The following is a 20999-nucleotide window of genomic DNA, read 5'->3' on the forward strand; positions in this document are numbered from 1 at the left end:
GGGCAAGAAACTTAACCACTGGGCTACAGAGCTCAATGCTAAGCAAGTGCTGAAAAACCACATAGAAGTTTCTCTTGCATAATACAAGAGAAACTTCTATGATGTTTTTCAGCACTGATATAGCATTGATCAGTTACGTTTTTTTCCCTTAATGTAGAAGGTTGTGAGTTTGAATCCCGAGAAACATTTTAAAAATAGAGGCTAAATGAAACTTAAAGGGATTCAGTCACCAGGATTAACGATATTTAGATATTTATACACCCACCTAAAGAATTATTAGGAACACCTGTTCTATTTCTCATTAATGCAATTATCTAGTCAACCAATCACAAGGTAGTTGCTTCAATGCATTTAGGGGGGTGCTCCTGGTCAAGACAATCTCCTGAACTCCAAACTGAATGTCAGAATGGGAAAGAAAGGTGATTTAAGCAATTTTGAGCGTGACATGGTTGTTGGTGCCAGACAGGCCGGTCTGAGTATTTCACAATCTGCTCAGTTACTGGGATTTTCACGCACAACCATTTCTAGGGTTTACAAAGAATGGTGTGAAAAGGGAAAAACATCCAGTATGCGGCAGTCCTGTGGGCAAAAATGCCTTGTGGATGCTAGAGGTCAGAGGAGAATGGGCCGACTGATTCAAGCTGATAAAAGAGCAACGTTGACTGAAATAACCACTCGTTACAACCGAGGTATGCAGCAAAGCATTTGTGAAGCCACAACACGCACAACCTTGAGGCGGATGGGCTACAACAGCAGAAGACCCCACCGGGTACCACTCATCTCCACTACAAATAGGAAAAAGAGGCTACAATTTGCACAAGCTCACCAAAATTGGACTGTTGAAGACTGGAAAAATGTTGCCTGGTCTGATGAGTCTCAATTTCTGTTGAGACATTCAAATGGTAGAGTTTGAATTTGGCGTAAACAGAATGAGAACATGTATCCATCATGCCTTGTTACCACTGTGCAGGCTGGTGGTGGTGGTGTAATGGTGTGGGGGATGCTTTCTGGGCACACTTTAGGCCCCTTAGTGCCAATTGGGCATCGTTAAAATGCCACAGGCTACCTGAGCATTGTTTCTGACCATGGCCATCCCTTCATGACCACCATGTACCCATCCTCTGATGGCTACTTCCAGCAGGATAATGCACCATGTCACAAAGCTCAAATCATTTTAAATTGGTTTCTTGAACATGACAATGAGTTCACTGTACTAAAATGGCCCCCACAGTCACCAGATCTCAACCCAATAGAGCATCTTTGGGATGTGGTGGAACTGGAGCTTTGTGCCCTGGATGTGCATCCCTCAAATCTCCATCAACTGCAAGATGCTATCCTATCAATATGGGCCAACATTTCTAAAGAATGCTATCAGCACCTTGTTGAATCAATGCCACGTAGAATTAAGGTAGTTCTGAAGGCAAAAGGGGGTCCAACACTGTATTAGTATAATAATTCTTTAGGTGAGTGTATGTGCCCATTAGTCGTCATGCAGTGTTTACAATGATCCCTCTGTTTATGCTCTGTGTGCCTTATATTCTTATAAAAAGCGATCTTATTCATATGTAAATCACCTCTGTTAGGAGCCCAAGGGGTTGTCCCACGATCTCCTGGAGCCCAGCCGCGCCCATCGTTCCGGAGCCCAGCACCGCCTACCACTTAATTTATTCCACTATCCCTGACGTCAGTTCTTCTCAGTGCTGTAATCTCGCGCAGAGGGAGCCGGCGCATGCGCAGTTGACTCGTCGAAGCCGGTGCCAGTAGTCTGCATGGGCGCAGACTACATTGTTCAGTGCGCCTGCGCGAGACTACGGAGCAGAGATTACATGACGTCAGGATAGTGCAGTGAATAAATGAAGTAGTAGGCGGTGCTGGGCTCTGGATCGATGGGCGCGGCTGGCATCATATAAATATCTACATATCGTTAATCCTGGTGACAGAATCCCTTTAAATACACAGGGTGTCCCCAACAGTGAAAAATTTGATTTTATTGAGAAACAAAATGGAGCAAAACGTAAAATATGATCAAATAACACCCATATTAACCCACACCAACCTTTTTAACTTGTGTAACCAGTATTTTCTGTTGGGAAAGGTGGCAACCCTAACACCCCCCTCACTCAGGACCTCTATAGGCCCGCTCACTGCAGCAAGCTAAGCCTCATCAGGACTCACTTCGTAAAAAATTATTTTTTTCTTTTCATCGCGATATTCATAACTTTTTTTATAGTTATGTCCACGGAGATGTGGGGGGGGCTCATTTTTTGCGGGACGATCTGTCGTTTTTGACAATACCATTTGGGCTGTGTATGCCTTGATCACTATTTATTCAATTTTCCTGGGAGATAAAGTGATGAAAAATACTCGAAACAGCCTTTTTTTTTTCTATTACGCCATTCAACATATGGGCTAACTTTTTTTTATATCTTAATAGTATGGGTGCTTTCGCATGCGGCTATGCCCATAATTCAATTTTTTTTGTTTCTTTTTATTTTGAGGAATGGGGGTGATTTAACCTCTTAAGGACATAGGGCGTACAGGTACGCCCTTGTGCCCTGGTACTTAAGGACACAGGGCGTACATGTACGCCCTGTGTATTTTCGATCACTGCCGTGCGGCTGGCAGTGATCGGAACCCGGTGCCTGCTCAAATCATTGAGCAGGCACCTAGGCTAAATGCGCGGTTTGCTGCGCGGTTTGCTGCGATTTCTGAAGTTTCTGGTCCCCGCGGTCCCTGACCGCGGGGATCAGAAACTTTATATGCCTAAAAAAAAAGTTTTATTCACCCCCCCCTGCACCCCCGAATGATTTTTATGGTGGCGGGAGGTGCAGGGGGAGGGTTGCGGGCGGTGTGGGCGGTGCGGGAGGCGGGCGGTGCGGCAGGCGGGATCGCGATCCCCCGCCCGCCTCCCCTTGTATAATCGTTGGTGTCTAGTGGGGATACCAGGGTGCCAGCACATTGCTGGCACCCTGGTATAAACGGCTGACATCTGCGATGCGATGTCAGCCGTTTAACCCTTTCCATACAGCGGTCCGTACGGACCGCTGTATGGAAAAGGTTAACAGCGCAGGGAGCTCCCTCCCTCTCCCATCGGGGGGCTGCTGTGCCTTTGCAGCCCCCCGATGGGGAGGGAGAGAGCCCCCAGAGAGCTTCCCGAGAGATCCCCTCCTTACCCTTCCCCGTCTGCGAAGTTCTGAGCAGTACTGAGCAGACGGGGAAGGTTCCCATGGCAACAGGACGCCTCTCAGGCGTCCTGCTGTCCATGGTGCTGAACAGATCTGTGCTGAAAGGCATAGATCTGTTCAGTGTAAGTAAAATACAGTACAGAACAATATATATTGTACTGTACTGTATTATACAGACATCAGACCCACTGGATCTTCAAGAACCAAGTGGGTCTGGGTCAAAAAAAAGTGAATAAAAGTGAAAAAAAAGTAAAAATCAAAAAACACATTTATCACTGATAAAAAATGAAAAAAATTAAATTCCCTACACATGTTTGGTATCGCCGCGTCCGTAACGACCTGATCTATAAAACGGTCATGTTACTTTACCCGAACGGTGAACACCATAAAAATAAAAAATAAAAAACTATGATGAAATTGAAATTTTGCCCACCTTACTTCCCAAAAAAGGTAATAAAAGTGATCAAAAAAGTCGCATGTACGCCAAAATTGTAACAATCAAACCGTCATCTCATCCCGCAAAAATCATACCCTACCCAAGATAATCGCCCAAAAACTGAAAAAACTATGGCTCTTAGACTATGGAAACACTAAAACATGATTTTTTTTGTTTCAAAAATGAAATCATTGTGTAAAACTTACATAAATAAAAAAAAAGTATACATATTAGGTATCGCCGCGTCCGTATCGCCCGGCTCTATAAAAATATCACATGATCTAACCCCTCAGATGACCACCGTAAAAAAATAAAAATAAAAACGGTGTAAAAAAAGCCATTTTTTGTCATCTTACGTCACAAAAAGTGTAATAGCAAGCAATCAAAAAGTCATATGCACCCCAAAATAGATGCCAATCAAACCGTCATCTCATCTCGCAAAAAATGAGACCCTACTTAAGATAATCGCCCAAAAACTGAAAAAACTATGGCTCTTAGACTATGGAGACACTAAAACATTTTTTTGGTTTTAAAAATGAAATCATTGTGTAAAACTTACATAAATAAAAAAAATTGTATACATATTAGGTATCTCCGCGTCCGTGACAACCTGCTCTATAAAATTACCACATGATCTAACCTGTCAGATGAATGTTGTAAATAACAAAAAAAAAAAACGGTGCCAAAAAAGCTATTTCTTGTTACCTTGCCGCACAAAAAGTGTAATATAGAGCAACCAAAAATCATATGTACCCTAAACTAGTACCAACAAAACTGCCACCCTATCCCGTAGTTTCTAAAATGGGGTCACTTTTTTGGAGTTTCTACTCTAGGGGTGCATCAGGGGGGCTTCAAATGGGACATGGTGTCAAAAAAACCAGTCCAGCAAAATATGCCTTCCAAAAACCATATGGTGTTCCTTTCCTTCTGCGCCCTGCCGTGTGCCCGTACAGCTGTTTACGACCACATATGGGGTGTTTCTGTAAACTACACAATTAGGGTCATAAATAATGAATTTTGTTTGGCTGTTAACCCTTGCTTTGTAACTGGAAAAAAAATATTAAAATGGAAAATCTGCCAAAAAAGTGAAATTTTGAAATTGTATCTCTATTTTCCATTAAATCTTGTGCAACACCTAAAGGGTTAACAAAGTTTGTAAAATCAGTTTTGAATACCTTGAGGGGTGTAGTTTCTTAGATGGGGTCACTTTTATGGAGTTTATAATCTAGGGGTGCATCAGGGGGGCTTCAAATGGGACATGGTGCCAAAAAAACAGTCCAGCAAAATCAGCCCTCCAAAAACCAAACGGCGCACCTTTCACTCTACGCCCCGCTGTGTGCCCGTACAGTAGTTTACGGCCACATATGGGGTGTTTCTGTAAACAGCAGAGTCAGGGCAATAAAGATACAGTCTTGTTTGGCTGTTAACCCTTGCTTTGTTAGTGGAAAAAATGGGTTAAAATGGAAAATTAGGCAAAAAAATGAAATTCTCAAATTTCATCGCCATTTGCCAATAACTCTTGTGCAACACCTAAAGGGTTAACGACGTATGTAAAATCAGTTTTGAATACCTTGAGGGGTGTAGTTTCTTAGATGGGGTCACTTTTAGGGAGTTTCTCCTCTAGGGGTGCATCAGGGGGCTTCAAATGGGACATGGTGTAAATAAACCAGTCCATAAAAATCAGCCTTCCAAAAACCAAACGGCGCACCTTTCACTCTACGCCCCGCTGTGTGGCCGTACAGTAGTTTACGGCCACATATTGGGTGTTTCTGTAAATGGCAGAGTCAGGGCAATAAAGATACAGTCTTGTTTGGCTGTTAACCCTTGGTTTGTTAGTGGAAAAAATGGGTTAAAATGAAAAATTAGACAAAAAAATGAAATTCTCAAATTTCCTCCCTATTTGCCAATAACTCTTGTGCAACACCTAAAGGGTTAACAACGTATGCAAAATCAGTTTTGAATACCTTGAGGGGTGTAGTTTCTTAGATGGGGTCATTTTTGGGTGGTTTCTATAATGTAAGCCTCGCAAAGTGACTTGAGACCTGAACTGGTCCCTAGAAATTGAGTTTTTGTAAATTTCGGAAAAATTTCAAGATTTGCTTCTAAACTTCTAAGCCTTATAACATCCCCAAAAAATAAAATATCATTCCCAAAACAATTCAAACATGAAGTAGACATATGGGGAATGTAAAGTCATCACAATTTTTGGGGGTATTACTATGTATTACAGAAGTAGAGAAACTGATAAATTTTTGTTAAATTAGGTATTTTTTGGTGCAAAAAAAATTTTTTTTTTGACTCCATTTTACCAGTGTCATGAAGCACAATATGTGACGAAAAAACAATCTCAGAACGGCCTGGATAAGTCAAACCGTTTTAAAGTTATCAGCACTTAAAGGGACTCTGGTCAGATTTTCAAAAAATGGCCTGGTCCTAAGGTGTAAAAAGGCTGTGTCCTTAAGGGGTTAAATATTATTTTTTTTTTTATATTTTCAAAACTTTTTTAATTTTTTTTTTCTTTTTGTTAAGTCCACCAAGTGGACCACAACTTACAATCATCAGATGTAAATCTCCCCATTAGGGTCCATTCACACGTCCATTGAATGGGTCGGGATCCGTTCCGCAACGTTGCAGAATGGATCCGGACCCATTCATTCTCTATGGGGCCGGAAGAGATGCGGACAGCACACAGTGTGCTGTCCGCATCCGCATTTCCGAAGCGCGGCCCCGATCTTCCAGTCCGCAGCTAACGAAAAAAATAGAACATGCCCTATTCTTTTCCGCAATAGTGGACAAGAATAGGCAGTTCTATGGGGGTGCCGGCCAGGTGTATTGCGGATCCGCAATACACTACGGACATGTGAATGGACCCTTATTCTGTATAGAAATCACTTTATCACAGTTCAGTGCTGCCATCTAGGAGCCTGAATTGGGATATACTAACAATGAGCCTGGAAGCCTAGTACATTTTTGCTTTCCCTGATCTCCTTTGTGGGAAAGCGTGCCTGAAGAGGAATCCCGCGCTTCCAGTTTTTAACACTCTCAGATGCCGTGAGTAAGGGGAACTCATTGCTGTGAGGGGAGGGGGCCATGAGGGTGGTATAGTGACAGGACTTGAGACAACCTATTCCTTCACCAGAAGGATGAACAGGAATCTCCCTCATGCCTAGATCCAATCGACAAGGAAATACAACAAACAAAATACAAATAGGGAAGACGACACTTAACTTCACGTGGAGCAAAGGCAGCGCCAGGAGCTCAACCAAGATCCAACAACCAGCTAGCCCAGAGTCCAGAAACTAAAGCTATAAACCGCACCCCCAGAAGGGGTAAGCAGTAATAAATAGTGAAAGTTAAATGACCAAACCAACAACACCTGCAAGAGGTGTGGTCAGTAGTGCACCTACAGGGGGGGTCCAGCGGGTCTGGACCCCCCCTAGAACAACCAGACATATATATATATTTTTTATCCCTCAGGGCCGCACCGCCGATCACCATAGGCGGTGCGGCCCTGGATGTAATTGCGGCAACGGTGGGGGGGGTGGGCGGGGGGGCAGTAGGAGATGAGCGCTTCCATTGTGGAAGCGCTCATCTCCATATCCATTCTGTGCTGCGTCAGGGGAGGGAGAGGTGTGTCCCTCCCCTGTTCTTTTGATAGGCCTATCAGAGGCCGGCTCAGGCGGCGCGATTACGTCATCATCGCGCTGCCTGAGCCGGGCAGCACACAGCAGGGACACAGGCCGGAAGAGCCTGCATCACATCGCTGCTGATGGAGGTAAGTATCAGTGTTTTCTATTTTTTTATTTTTTTTTTTGGAGAGGGGGGGGGGGGAGCTGGCACTATGGGGGCATCTGACAATTCTTACAGCCCAATTTTTTTTGGGGGTGGCACTCTGGGGGCATTTCTTACTGGCACATTATGGGGGGGGGGGGCCACCATGGGGGAGAGGAGCACTATGGGGGGCATCTGGGGGCTCTAAAGGGGCTTTTTTTTTATTGACACATTATGGTAGGCACTATAGGAGAAAACGGCACTATGGGGCATCTGGTGGCACTATAGGGACATCTGGTAGCACTATAGGGGCATTATTTGGGGGCACCATGGAGGAAGTGGGGGTTCTAAAGGGGACTTTTTTTTCTTATTGGCACATTATGGGGGGCATTATGGCATCTGATGGCACTAAGGGGGCATTTTTTACTGGCACATTATGGGGGGGGGGGGCACCATGGGGGAGAAGAGCACTATGGGGGCATCTGGGGGGTCTAAAGGGGCTTTTTTTTTTTATTGACACATTATGGGGGTAACTATAGGGGCATTATTTGGGGGCACTTTGGGGGCATTATTTGGGGGCACTATGGGGAAGAGGGGGCTCTAAAGGGGCCTTTTTTCTTATTGGCACATTATGGGGGGAATTATGGCATCTGGTGGCACTAAGGGGGCATTTTTTACTGGCACTATAGGGGGGAGCGACACTATAGGGCATTATTTGGGGCACTAAGGGGGCATTTTTTACTGGCACATTATGGGGGGGGGGGCACCATAGGGGAGAGGAGCACTATGGGGGCATCTGGGGGGTCTAAAGGGGCTTTTTTTTTATTGACACATTTTGGGGGCACTATAGGGGAGAACGGCACTATGGGGCATCTGGTGGCATTATTGGGGCATTATTTGTGGGCATTATTTGGGGGCACTATGGGGAAGTGGGGGCTCTAAAGGGGCCTTTTTTCTTATTGGCACATTATGGGGGGCATTATGGCATCTGGTGGCACTAAGGGGGCATTTTTTACTGGCACTATAGGGGAGAGCGGCACTATGGGGCATTATTTGGGGGCACTATGGGGGAGTGGAGCACTATTGGGGCATATGGTGGCACTTAGATGGGGCATTTTTTACTGGCATATTATGGGGGACACTATGGGGAAGGGGGAGAGGAGCACTATGAGGGCATTTACTGGGGCACTATATAGGGGTATTTTATACTGGCATACATTATGGGGACATTAGCTCAACTGCGGGCACTAAGCGGGGGTATTTCATGTACTGTCATATTATAGGGAGAATTATTACTACTAGGGGGTATTAGCTTTACTACTACTGGGGGTCTATGAGGAACATGATTACTAGTATGGGTACTATAGGGGCATTATTACTACTAAGTGTGCTCTGGCAGAGAATTATTTCTATTGGTGGGATTTTGGGGAGCACTGTTACTTTGGGGGGCACCCTGGCACAGTATCAGCTTAGCACAATAATTTTTGGGGGACATTATCTTTATACTATTAGTGTCTGGGCGCAGTTATTTTTTAGAGCACTGTGTGCCAATAATTGTTGAAGGGGGCACTATCTGTGTGGTAGTAGTATTCCCAGGGGTACTGTTTCTGCAGTATAGTATTGGGGACATAGCGGGCACAGTATTGGGGCACTATCTGTGTGGTAGCAGTATTTCCAGGGGGAGTTTCTTTGCAGTATAGTATTGGGGGTGGCAGGAAAGGGTGTTCAGAAGATGATGGAAATGTGGGAAACTAATGTCTGTTTGTTAATCTCTGCAGAGACGGGAGATGGCTGAAAAATCATCATGGCTGTCTGGTCTGAACGGAGAAGATAAAGAAAGAGAACGTCTACAACAAAGGTGACATCACTGGATGTAAGAGGTATGGGGCGCTATGTAGGAGAGGAGATGCTCCGGCTCCTCCCCCTGCCATTTGCAGAAGGAGGATTCAGAGCTGGGTGAGGACGGCCAAAGGGGGCAGCAGGCCACGGGCGGGTGGCAGATGGTGGGGGGAACCACAGGCCTTGAGCAGGATCTGGGGAGGGAGGAGAGCGGAGGAGCTTCCTGGCTGTAGCTTGTTGTATAAGCAGGCAGTGCAGCCAGGACAGACCCTCCCCTCTCCTCTGTAGGATATGTAGAGACAGGCCTCAACTATAGAATTTCAGCTGTACAGTGTTTGTTGGGCGTGGCCTATTATATGTAGGTGGGGCTTTTAATTAGGGGGCGGGGCTAAAAAAATGTTCCATTCCTGCAGAGCTTTTAGAAATGGCCAAGTAAAAGAATCAGCGCAACACACTACAGCCACTCCCTCCCCCCCCCCCCCCCCCCCGCACTACACATGCCACTTTTTTTGCATTTCGGACCCCCCCTAGACAAAATTCCTGGGTGCTCCCCTGGGTGTGGTCATTACCAAAACAACACAGACCCAAATGATCCACAAGGAACCTGTCAGATTAACCCACGTGTTGCCAGTTTCTCTGATCTCCTGGCACCTGTCACGGGAGTGTTCGTGACACTCTGTCCCTTCCTCCAGCAATGTAAGCAGGGAACCAAGTCAGGAAAATTGCTCCCTGGCCCACAGAGAGGACAGACTGAAAAAAGAGTTGCCTGGTTTGGTACTTTAAAAAAAATGGTTGTCCTAGATAATTAAAAATCTCGATCTACGCCTACAATGTCAATGAAATAAAAAGAAAAGTATATACTCACCTGTTTCTACAGCGCCTTTCTCTGCGCTATTGGACCAGTACTCCCGCCGCTGTTTGTTTTCACAGTGGTGACATACCGGGATAGGGCACGTGACCTCTGGAGCCAATCACTGTCCTCACACTTGTAATAACATTGCAGAAAATAATATATTACCTGGCTTCCACTTCTTCTATAGTATCTGGCAACTGTTGGTTAGACGTTTCACTTAAAAATATTGCCGCAGTCCCAGATATAATAGCAGCAACACCATAGATAGTGGGGGGTAATATAGGAGAGATCTCTGACAGCATCAGCACCAAAGGGGCAACAAGCGAGCCCAAGCGAGCTTTCATACCAACAACTCCCATGCCACTCTGTCTACATCAGAGAAAGAAGGCAATAATTAGCAGCAGTCTCAATCCAGTTACATATCCCTCAAAACCAGTCATGCCCTATGCCTCACATTACCTGATAACAGTAGGGAACAGCTCACTAGAGTATATGTAAGCACAGCAAAACGATGAAGCCACGGAACCTTTGCCAAGAATGGCCAACACCAACCGCGCCATCCTCATCTCTGAAAAAGAGAAATGAAACCGTATGATTAAAATATGATTAAAATAATATGACTAAACTGATAACCCTGACAATAGTTAAAATGGTTGTATAGGATTAGAAACAGAAGTCTTGTGCCTAGTACTGCAGAATGAAGTGAATTTTCTAGTCCTGGATAACTCATTTAACCTCAGTTTTGGTAAACCATAACCAAGTTATATCAGGTTCATAAAATACTTTTTTTTTTATCCAGGGACTACATAGTTACATAGTTACATAGTTGATACGGTTAAAAAAAAAAGACATAAGTCCATCAAGTTCAACCAAGGGATACGTGCGGACGTGAATCCCAGAAGGACGTGAGACTCAGATTTCTACACGTTTTCATAAGCATTAATGCTGTTTACTTTTAAGAAATCATCCAAACCCTTTTTAAAACTGTCCACTGTTCCTGCTGTGACCACGTCCTGAGGAAGTCTATTCCACAAATTCACAGTTCTTACAGTAAAGAAGCTTTGACGCTTCTGGAGACTGAACTTTTTCTTCTCCAGTCGGAGGCAGTGCCCCCTTGTCTTTTGAGGTCATTTTACATGGAACAGTTTTTCACCGTATTTTTTGTATGGCCCATTTATATATTTGTATAGGTTAATCATGTCCCCCCTTAGACGTCTCTTCTCAAGACTAAATAAATTAAATTATTTTGATCTTTCTTCATAACTAAGACCTCCATGCCCCTTATCAGTTTAGTCGCTCTCCTCTGTACTTTTTCCAGCTGCAGTGCGTCCTGTTTATGGACTGGTGCCCAAAACTAAACTGCATATTCCAGATGAGGCTGCACCAACGCTTTGTAAAGTGGTAATATTTCATCCCTGCCCCGTGAGTTCATGCCTCATTTAATGCATGACAATATCCTGGTGGCTTTAGAAGCAGCTGATTGACACTGTATGCTGTTATTTGATCTACCTGTAGCTGGCCAGCTAAGACCTGTTGTCACGGCCATGGCTATGACCGTGACTCCTCAACCGCATGCCGTTGTCAGCGGTTTAGTTTGATTGTCAATCACAGGTGAGGGCTGTGGTATTTGCCTCACCTGTGGTTGCCGCTGGCAACGGTATGTATGTGGCAGCATAGCACTCTGAGCTGTATTGTGGCAGCTTGCTATGTTGTGCATGCGGTTGCACCTAGCAATCTTTATGTTAGGTGTGTGTGTGTATGTTATGCACGTTGTATGTCTGTGTACACTCTGAGTTATGTGTGCTGTGCACTGACATCTTTCCTGCATTGTGGTTGCCCGTGGCAACGTTTGGTGATGTGTACATTTGGTGGCAGTGTCCCGGCCTTCGGGCTGACTTCCTGGACATGAGTGCCACCCATGTCGTTGCCTGCGGCAACAGCCACAGTGTGTGTGTTGTTTGGACACTTTCCTTTTAAGTGTGTGTTTCCCTTCTTTGGTGCTGGAAGGGTTAACTCCCTTCCCAGTGTGTTTGTGTTTCACTGGGTGTGTCCGACTGTGGGGTGTGGCTTCTTGGCCTATATAGCCTCACTGCTTTCCCAGGGCTGCAGGTTGCTTCAGCCATGCTTAGCTGTAGCAGCCTCCTGTGTTTTATACCTGCCAGTGAGAGCCACCCCTGTGGTCAAAACCATATGTCAACACCATAATGTCACATTTAAGTTTTATGTCTAGCTATGTGTGATGTCTATTTGATGTTTCCTTGTGATTTTGTGCAGCTATGGATCTGGGTCCCTGTGTGGGGATGCGTTGTGTTCTGCACCCTGCCAGCACAGGGATCCAGTCAGCAAGGCTGTGGCAGGTAGGTGGAACTCCTTGTTCACCTGCCATATCCATAGAGCTGTTTATGTTCCCCCTTTTCCAGCAGCTTGGCCATTGAGACTCCTGCTCCTCCGTGCCTAGGAGGAGTGGATTGTCTTACCCTGCTCCTTAGCCCAGGGACCGGACGGAGGGTCAGGGCTCCTAGGTTCCTGCGCATGGGTCCTCCTACCTTTAAGGTCGGCCCATGCAGATAGGAGTTAGGGTCAGGTTAGGGATGCTGTAGGAGGTGACCTGCTCCCTAATCCTGTTGTCCTGGCCTAGCAGCCATAACTTCATCTGGCATCGCACGGCTGAGGATTTCCCCCATCCTCAGCCGTGACACCTGTCCTAGGTTGCTAATATAGCTTATATGTTTATACAGCTAAACCTGCCAATAACCTTAATACAGTTCCTATGTTTGAGTTATTTACAGTGACTTCATGTTTGGATGTCATATAACTGTTATATGTGTTCACAGAAGCATAAAATATAATATGCCTTTAAGATTCATTAATATAATATAATAGATTATATATATATATATATATATATATATATATATAAAAAGAGGGAAAAAAGGCAGCACTCCACTGGATTAAAACAAAACAAACTTCATTTACCCAAATGCTGTAGCGACGTTTCGGCTCTTACACAGGAGCCTTCCTCAAGCAGGCTGCTTGAGGAAGGCTCCTGTGTAAGAGCCGAAACGTCGCTACAGCCTTTGGGTAAATGAAGTTTGTTTTGTTTTAATCCAGTGGAGTGCTGCCCTTTTTCCCTTTTTTTATGTTTGTTGGGTTGGCTTGTATCCACATTTGGGCCTGTGCACCCTTCTCTTCCAAGTTCCATTGTGACGGTGCTGCCATCCCTCTTTTTTTCTTTTTATATATATATATATATATACAGTACAGACCAAAAGTTTGGACACACCTTCTCATTCAAATAGTTTTCTTTATTTTCATGACTATGAAAATTGTAGATTCACACTGAAGGCATCAAAACTATGAATTAACATATGTGGAATTATATACATAACAAACAAGTGTGAAACAACTGAAAATATGTCATATTCTAGGTTCTTCAAAGTAGCCACCTTTTGCTTTGATTACTGCTTTGCACACTCTTGGCATTCTCTTGATGAGCTTCAAGAGGCAGTCCCCTGAAATGTTTTTTACTTCACAGGTGTGCCCTGTCAGGTTTAATAAGTGGGATTTCTTGCCTTATAAATGGGGTTGGGACCATCAGTGGCGTTGAGGAGAAGTCAGGTGGATACACAGCTGATAGTCCTACTGAATAGACTGTTAGAATTTGTATTATGGCAAGAAAAAAGCAGCTAAGTAAAGAAAAACGAGTGGCCATCATTACTTTAAGAAATGAATGTCAGTCAGTCAGCCGAAAAAATTGGGAAAACTTTGAAAGTAAGGACTATTTGACGATGAAGGAGAGTGATAAGGTGCTGCGCCAGATGACCTGGCCTCCACAGTCACCGGACCTGAACCCAATCGAGATGGTTTGGGGTGAGCTGGACCGCAGAGTGAAGGCAAAAGGGCCAACAAGTGCTAAGCATCTCTGGGAACTCCTTCAAGACTGTTGGAAGACCATTTCAGGGGATTACCTCTTGAATCTCATCAAGAGAATGCCAAGAGTGTGCAAAGCAGTAATCAAAGCAAAAGGTGGCTACTTTGAAGAACCTAGAATATGACATATTTTCAGTTGTTTCACACTTGTTTGTTATGTATATAATTCCACATGTGTTAATTCATAGTTTTGATGCCTTCATAGTCATGAAAATAAAGAAAACTCTTTGAATGAGAAGGTGTGTCCAAACTTTTGGTCTGTACTGTATATATATTGTAGGGGATCGTCTCTTATTCGGGGGTCATTCTCACAATGGACTTCATCGACCACAGGGTTAGGGGCCAAACATTGCTTTTATTTGGCACCTCAGCAAAACCAAAACAAACAATACAAATAAAACACCTGCCCGGCTGGGCTCAAACTAAACATGAGGACTCCCTACCTCACTGAAAGCCCCGTTCACACATGGGAAGAACATGCAGCTTTTCCCAGCCTAACAATCCAGCACTTCCAGGCTGTAACAAAGTCCAGTACCTTTTGGGGAATTGTGGCCCAGAAGTCCTCCTGACTCTGGCCTAGCGACCGTCGATTTCAAGACCTCGCGGAGTCCCCCAAAGTTCAGGCTAACACCTAGCCCCGTGGCCCCTCAGCCAGCTCAGCTGAGCCCACTTGTACAGAGCCTTCCCAGGCCTCTGCTGCACACAGACACTGCAGAGTGAGACACACCCAAGATCCAGTAGCAGGATTAAATAGGATCCCTGGACATGAGCATGCCCTAAGTCCTGGACTGGAACCTGGGGAAACAACACCTCAATGTTCACATTGCCACATATCCCCCTCCTCTGTTCAAACCTGTGGGGGTGAACACATGTACCAACTGGATGCTCGTGATGGCATTATACTGCCATCTTCTGGCTCAACGTTCCCCCTGGAAGAGATGGCCAGCGTCACATGCTTCCCTTTATTTTGCCAGACCCAGGCCATCAGAGCTTGGTTTGTCATAAACACTGCCTTCATACCTAGACTACAGTGTCTAAGGGCCTCCTCCGTCTCCTCTTCGCTGGAGAACTTAGCTTTCTGGCTTGCTTCTTTTCTAGATTTCTTCTTAGGCCCACAACCTTTAACTTCCGCAACCTTTACAGCCGCGTTTTCCACAGGGAGCTCACGTCTCCTCCTTTTGTTGGAGATCCGGCTGGTCAGTTTTAAACCACCCTTCAGCCGCTGTAATGTCACCTGGTGTTCCCACTCACTTTGTTTCTTTATTCTATCACCAGATTGCACTCTTTTTTCTTTAGTCCCCACAGGGGTTACCTCAGGTTTGGCTTCAGTATCAGAGTCTTCTGCTTCTTCCACATCAGCTCCATCAACTGGTTCAGCAGATACATCTTCTATCTTCTTTTCTGCCTCAGCCGGCACCATGGCGCCACCATCTCCAGTCCCATTCTTAACAGGCTCTGCCTTAGACTTCTTGACGTCTTTCAGAGGACTCTCCTCTTCAGGTTTCTCATTTTCCACCTGTTGCTCGAGAGCACGCTTAGATTTCTCCAACTCAAAGACGTTCTTCCCGACGTCATCTTTTGAGCTCATGAGATTTTCCATCTCTGCTCCGAGTTGCCTGTTCAGCCTCTCAAATTTATCTCGCTCCTCAAGCACTTTTCCAAGGGCTCTGGCCAAGGAGAGGGCTTTGGTCTCCTTCTCCCGAGCATCAGCCTCCGCTCGGTCACGTTCTTCGGTATATCGAGGCGATATGTATTTCTCTTCAATCAGGAGCTGGTCAAACTTCTTCTGTTTCTTCTCCAATCTAGACACAGTTTGTCTCTGGTGGTCCAGGTCCACCATTCGATCACGCAACTCTTGATCGAGTTGAGCCATCCTGGCTTCCAAATGTCTTTTCTCCTCCAAGAGAGCAGATTTTTCTGAGGCGCTGTTTAAGACCTCATCAGCCAGCTCATCCCTTTCCTGCTCTGCATGACGTCTGGATCGCTCAGAAGCTACAAGTTCCTCTTGAAGTTGGAGAATTTCCGCTTCTATTTGTGACTCTTCTGGAGTTTTCTGCAGTTGCTCTGCGATTACCGCTAGTCCCTTTGTAAGATAGAGAAACAGCCACTGATTCTTGAATGCTGTTTCTGGGACTGTCATTCTATTTTCTGCCACAAGAGGCTGCTGTTTCCCCACACAGCGAAGTTACTGCCGGATCTAGATATGCAAAACAGATGATGACTCATGCTGCTTTGTGCCAGACTGAGCAGAAAATGGTGACATGAGGAGACATGCTTGTGCTGAGTCTGAATACAGGATCCAGTGCCATCCTCAGGTTTGTGGGACTTGGAGTGGTCAAAGTGACTGTCAGAAGTGACCGATGCCTGTCAGCAATGCAGATGTTGCCAAGGGAGAAAGGATCGGTTCCCGGAAGGTCAGTTGGACCGTGGAATGTGGTTACAGACCCTGTGAGGCCTCATGGTGGATGGAAGGACCAGCAAGTTGGTGTAAGTCCCCATCGGATAAGGACCAGGCGAGAGAGAGAGAGAAAGAGAGAGAGAGACAGAGAGAGAGAGAGAGAGAGATTTGATATGTGTGAATAAAGAGCACATTTTATTTTTCAAGGAGTGCTGCGGATCTTTTTTCTTGTCTTCCGTCCTGAATCGAGGGACCACTGCCTGCACCCTGCGACACTGCTGAAGGGAGTGCTGCCAGATTTTCCTTATGGATATATATATATATATATATAATGTAAAGTAAGCTCAATGACACAGCAGAGACAACAGAAAGCATAGAGTTAAACTGTTGTTGCTAGGCAGGAGTCTTGACCAATCAGAGCCAGCCTCACACACAGCAAGAGTTTTGACCAATCACAGCCAGCCTCACACACAGCCAGGAGCTGCTAGAATCATTAAACCAGAGTAGAAAAGCTGAACAGACATTCACTCCACTAAGAGCTGTGTTTTATGGAAGCAGAGAGGCCAAAATAGAATGGCGCTAGAGGAATTACAGAGTAATAGACAGTCTGGTTAGACTAAAAGTCAGAGATATCAAAATTCTTCTAATGCCACAGCGCAAAAGGCACTTCATAGTGCTGCGCCTGCCACAGTGGAACTATTACCCTCAGAGGGCGAAGTGATAGCGCTCCTCAACTTGCACAGTTAAGAGCGCATTAGAGCAGCGGAGTGCCAGCATATACCGCCGCGCAGCAACTGTTCCCTGAGTGAGCAAGCAAAGACACCTCAGGGGAGCTACCATAAAGGCCATAGAACATGGTGTGCATTAGTCAAACTGCAGCCGACTCTTAAAATGGCAGAACGGCAAAGGCAAAATAGTCAGAGAAAGAGCGCCAACCCTCCTGCGATCCCTAGAGAGAGAAAGAGACACATGGTGGGAGGCCAAAGTCCAGAGCTAGAGTGCCTGCACCGCTATTCACGAAGAGGCCACGTTCTGCAGCCAGCTACTTTCCCGCCACTAGGCCCAAAGCCTGCAGCATCGTATCCAAGCAAGCACATCGCAAGTCAGAACAAAGAATAGCAAGTCAGCACAGAACATCACAAACAGCATATCCAAGCCAGCGCATCACAAGTCTGCACAGAGCATCGCAAGTCTGCACAGAGCATCGCAAGTTATCGCAGAGCATCGCAAGTCAGCACATAGCATCGCATTATCAAGAAAACACACGTCTCCTTTAAGACAGACATTTGTTCCTGCTCTTCAGAATAAGGTCAGAGCTTTCCTTATTACTTATTATTGCATATAGGCTTTTGTATAAAGAGACATTTTTTGTGTTCAGAAATAAGAGACTTGATAGTAAAAACAAAGGACAGTTTGTAGTATATAGACTCTAAAGTATTTTAAGTGAAAGTCATTAATTTCTGCATTTTGTCAGTATTGCATTTAAAGTGAAAGGCATCTTATTATTTGTATTGATTGTTATAGCATTTAAAGTAAAATGTCCGAGCCTAGTATTACCATGCCACTGTTAGAGGATACAAAGATAGATAGAGTAGAGGGGGAAGAGCAAGAGAACCTGTCTGAGGTAGAAGAGTCTGATGCAGCATTAGTCTTGCCTCTAACAAATATAGCCCAAGCAGATGAACTAAGATGTTCATCATGTGCCAGAAAACCGACCCCAAAGATGCTGGAAAATTTGGAGCAAGAAGCAGCGCTGAAAGGAAAAAGTTTTCCAGAAAGTATGATAAGTGGAAATTATACAATAAAGACATTTGTAAAAAGCTAAAGCAAGAAAGTATAATAAGGAACTTGAGTGATATGGTAGAGATGGTAGAAGAATCTGAATCAGAGCTTATGGCAGCATATGTCAACCTGCGGTTGTTTACGACACCTTCCCAGGATATTGCAAGGAACATGGACACATGTCCTGTGGTCACTAAAGATTTGGTAAAGCTCATGAGAGAACTATCATCTGCAGAAAACTATGATGAAGTTAAAGCAAGTAGAATAAATTAGCTTTTTATGAGAGACTATGCTAGGTCCTTAGGTGGTACCACAATCTGAAGTGTGACTTCCTTCGCTAGCAGAAGTGCCACCCACATATCAGAGTCCTCAAATACTTTAGCCAAAAGAAAGGGATTAGATGAACAACTTGCTGTCAAGAGAGCAGAGATTGAGATGGAGGCTGCCATCGAGGCGCAGCGCCAACTGATGGCTGAAAAGGAAGCTGAAAAGGAAGCACAATACCATCAGATGGAAGCTGAAATGGAGGCACAGCGCCATAAAATGGAAGCTGAAATAGAGGCACAGCACCATCAAATGGAAGTTGAATTGAAAAGTCTGGAATGGCAAAAAGAAGTTAAGATCATAGAAGCCATACTCAGAGTACATGAGGAGGATATGAGTCAGAGTAGTCATAGGTTCAAATCTGTACTAAGTGAAAAAACAGACTCCTAGTTTCCTTCATAAGCCCAGGATAATGGAAGGAAATCTCCAGCTTGTAGCGAGGAAATAAGTCATTAGCCTTTCATCCCTGCTCAGAAAAACAAAGAGAGGCCTAGTCCAATGTTAGGAAAAAGGTGTGCGAATTTACCCTCTATCTCTACCGGAAAAGATGAAGAAAGGGACTCACCTAATTCAGAACTAAGTGAGAAAATAGAACTGGATGATTTTATTCCTAGATGCCACGGCAATGCTCAGGAGAATGTTACAACCATTGTCCCAGCAAGACCACAGAGAACAGTCCTAGCTAGACTTCCCATTCCGGAACCTACTGTATTTTCGGGAGACAAACTGAAGTTCATAGAGTGGAAGGCAAGTTTTGAGATGATCATTGAGCATCATTGCTTCAGTCCAGTCGACAAGTTATTCTACCTTCAGAGATATGTTGGTGGAGAAGCCAAGGAAGTTCTTGAAGGTCATTTCTATAGAAAAGTCGAAGAAGCCTACAAACAAGCTTGGGAAAAATTGAATGCAAGATATGGTCATCCTTTCTTAGTACAAAGAGCCTTTAGAGAGAAACTGAATAACTGACATAAAATAGGTCCTAAAGAACACTTCAAACTCAAAAAGTATGGTGACTTCCTGCAAGCATGCAGCAATGCCATCCCACATGTACGAGGACTAGAAGTACTGAACGAATCTCTAGAAAACCACAGGATGCTAACTGAGCTACCTGAAGAAGTGGCTTCTACACTGCGTGCAGAATTATTAGGCAAATGAGTATTTTGACCACATCATCCTCTTTATGCATGTTGTCTTACTCCAAGCTGTATAGGCTCGAAAGCCTACTACCAATTAAGCATATTAGGTGATGTGCATCTCTGTAATGAGAAGGGGTGTGGTCTAATGACATCAACACCCTATATTAGGTGTGCATAATTATTAGGCAACTTCCTTTCCTTTGGCAAAATGGGTCAAAAGAAGGACTTGACAGGCTCAGAAAAGTCAAAAATAGTGAGATATCTTGCAGAGGGATGCAGCACTCTTAAAATTGCAAAGCTTCTGAAGCGTGATCATCGAACAATCAAGCGTTTCATTCAAAATAGTCAACAGGGTCGCAAGAAGCGTGTGGAAAAACCAAGGCGCAAAATAACTGCCCATGAACTGAGAAAAGTCAAGCGTGCAGCTGCCAAGATGCCACTTGCCACCAGTTTGGCCATATTTCAGAGCTGCAACATCACTGGAGTGCCCAAAAGCACAAGGTGTGCAATACTCAGAGACATGGCCAAGGTAAGAAAGGCTGAAAGACGACCACCACTGAACAAGACACACAAGCTGAAACGTCAAGACTGGGCCAAGAAATATCTCAAGACTGATTTTTCTAAAGTTTTATGGACTGATGAAATGAGAGTGAGTCTTGATGGGCCAGATGGATGGGCCCGTGGCTGGATTGGTAAAGGGCAGAGAGCTCCAGTCCGACAGACGCCAGCAAGGGGGAGGTGGAGTACTGGTTTGGGCTGGTATCATCAAAGATGAGCTTGTGGGGCCTTTTCGGGTTGAGGATGGAGTCAAGCTCAACTCCCAGTCCTACTGCCAGTTTCTGGAAGACACCTTCTTCAAGCAGTGGTACAGGAAGAAGTCTGCATCCTTCAAGAAAAACATGATTTTCATGCAGGACAATGCTCCATCACACGCGTCCAAGTACTCCACAGCGTGGCTGGCAAGAAAGGGTATAAAAGAAGAAAATCTAATGACATGGCCTCCTTGTTCACCTGATCTGAACCCCATTGAGAACCTGTGGTCCATCATCAAATGTGAGATTTACAAGGAGGGAAAACAGTACACTTCTCTGAACAGTGTCTGGGAGGCTGTGGTTGCTGCTGCACGCAATGTTGATGGTGAACAGATCAAAACACTGACAGAATCCATGGATGGCAGGCTTTTGAGTGTCCTTGCAAAGAAAGGTGGCTCTATTGGTCACTGATTTGTTTTTGTTTTGTTTTTGAATGTCAGAAATGTATATTTGTGAATGTTGAGATGTTATATTGGTTTCACTGGTAAAAATAAATAATTGAAATGGGTATATATTTGTTTTTTGTTAAGTTG

General features: G+C 44.7%; 1 protein-coding gene across 1 annotated transcript in view; it reads right to left on the bottom strand.

Moving 5' to 3' along the window:
* Positions 1-20999, bottom strand: part of LOC120980918 (solute carrier family 22 member 6-A-like) — a 164982-nt gene that overhangs the window by 11285 nt on the left and 132698 nt on the right. The window contains exons 8-9 of the mRNA XM_040410296.1: positions 10544-10652; positions 10250-10453 (exon numbers count right to left, since the gene is read on the bottom strand). Coding sequence (XP_040266230.1) covers positions 10250-10453; positions 10544-10652 — 313 coding nt within the window. The remainder of the gene's footprint in view (positions 1-10249; positions 10454-10543; positions 10653-20999) is intronic.

Source organism: Bufo bufo, chromosome 10 (assembly GCF_905171765.1).
Source record: "Bufo bufo chromosome 10, aBufBuf1.1, whole genome shotgun sequence".
Classification (NCBI taxonomy): domain Eukaryota; kingdom Metazoa; phylum Chordata; class Amphibia; order Anura; family Bufonidae; genus Bufo; species Bufo bufo.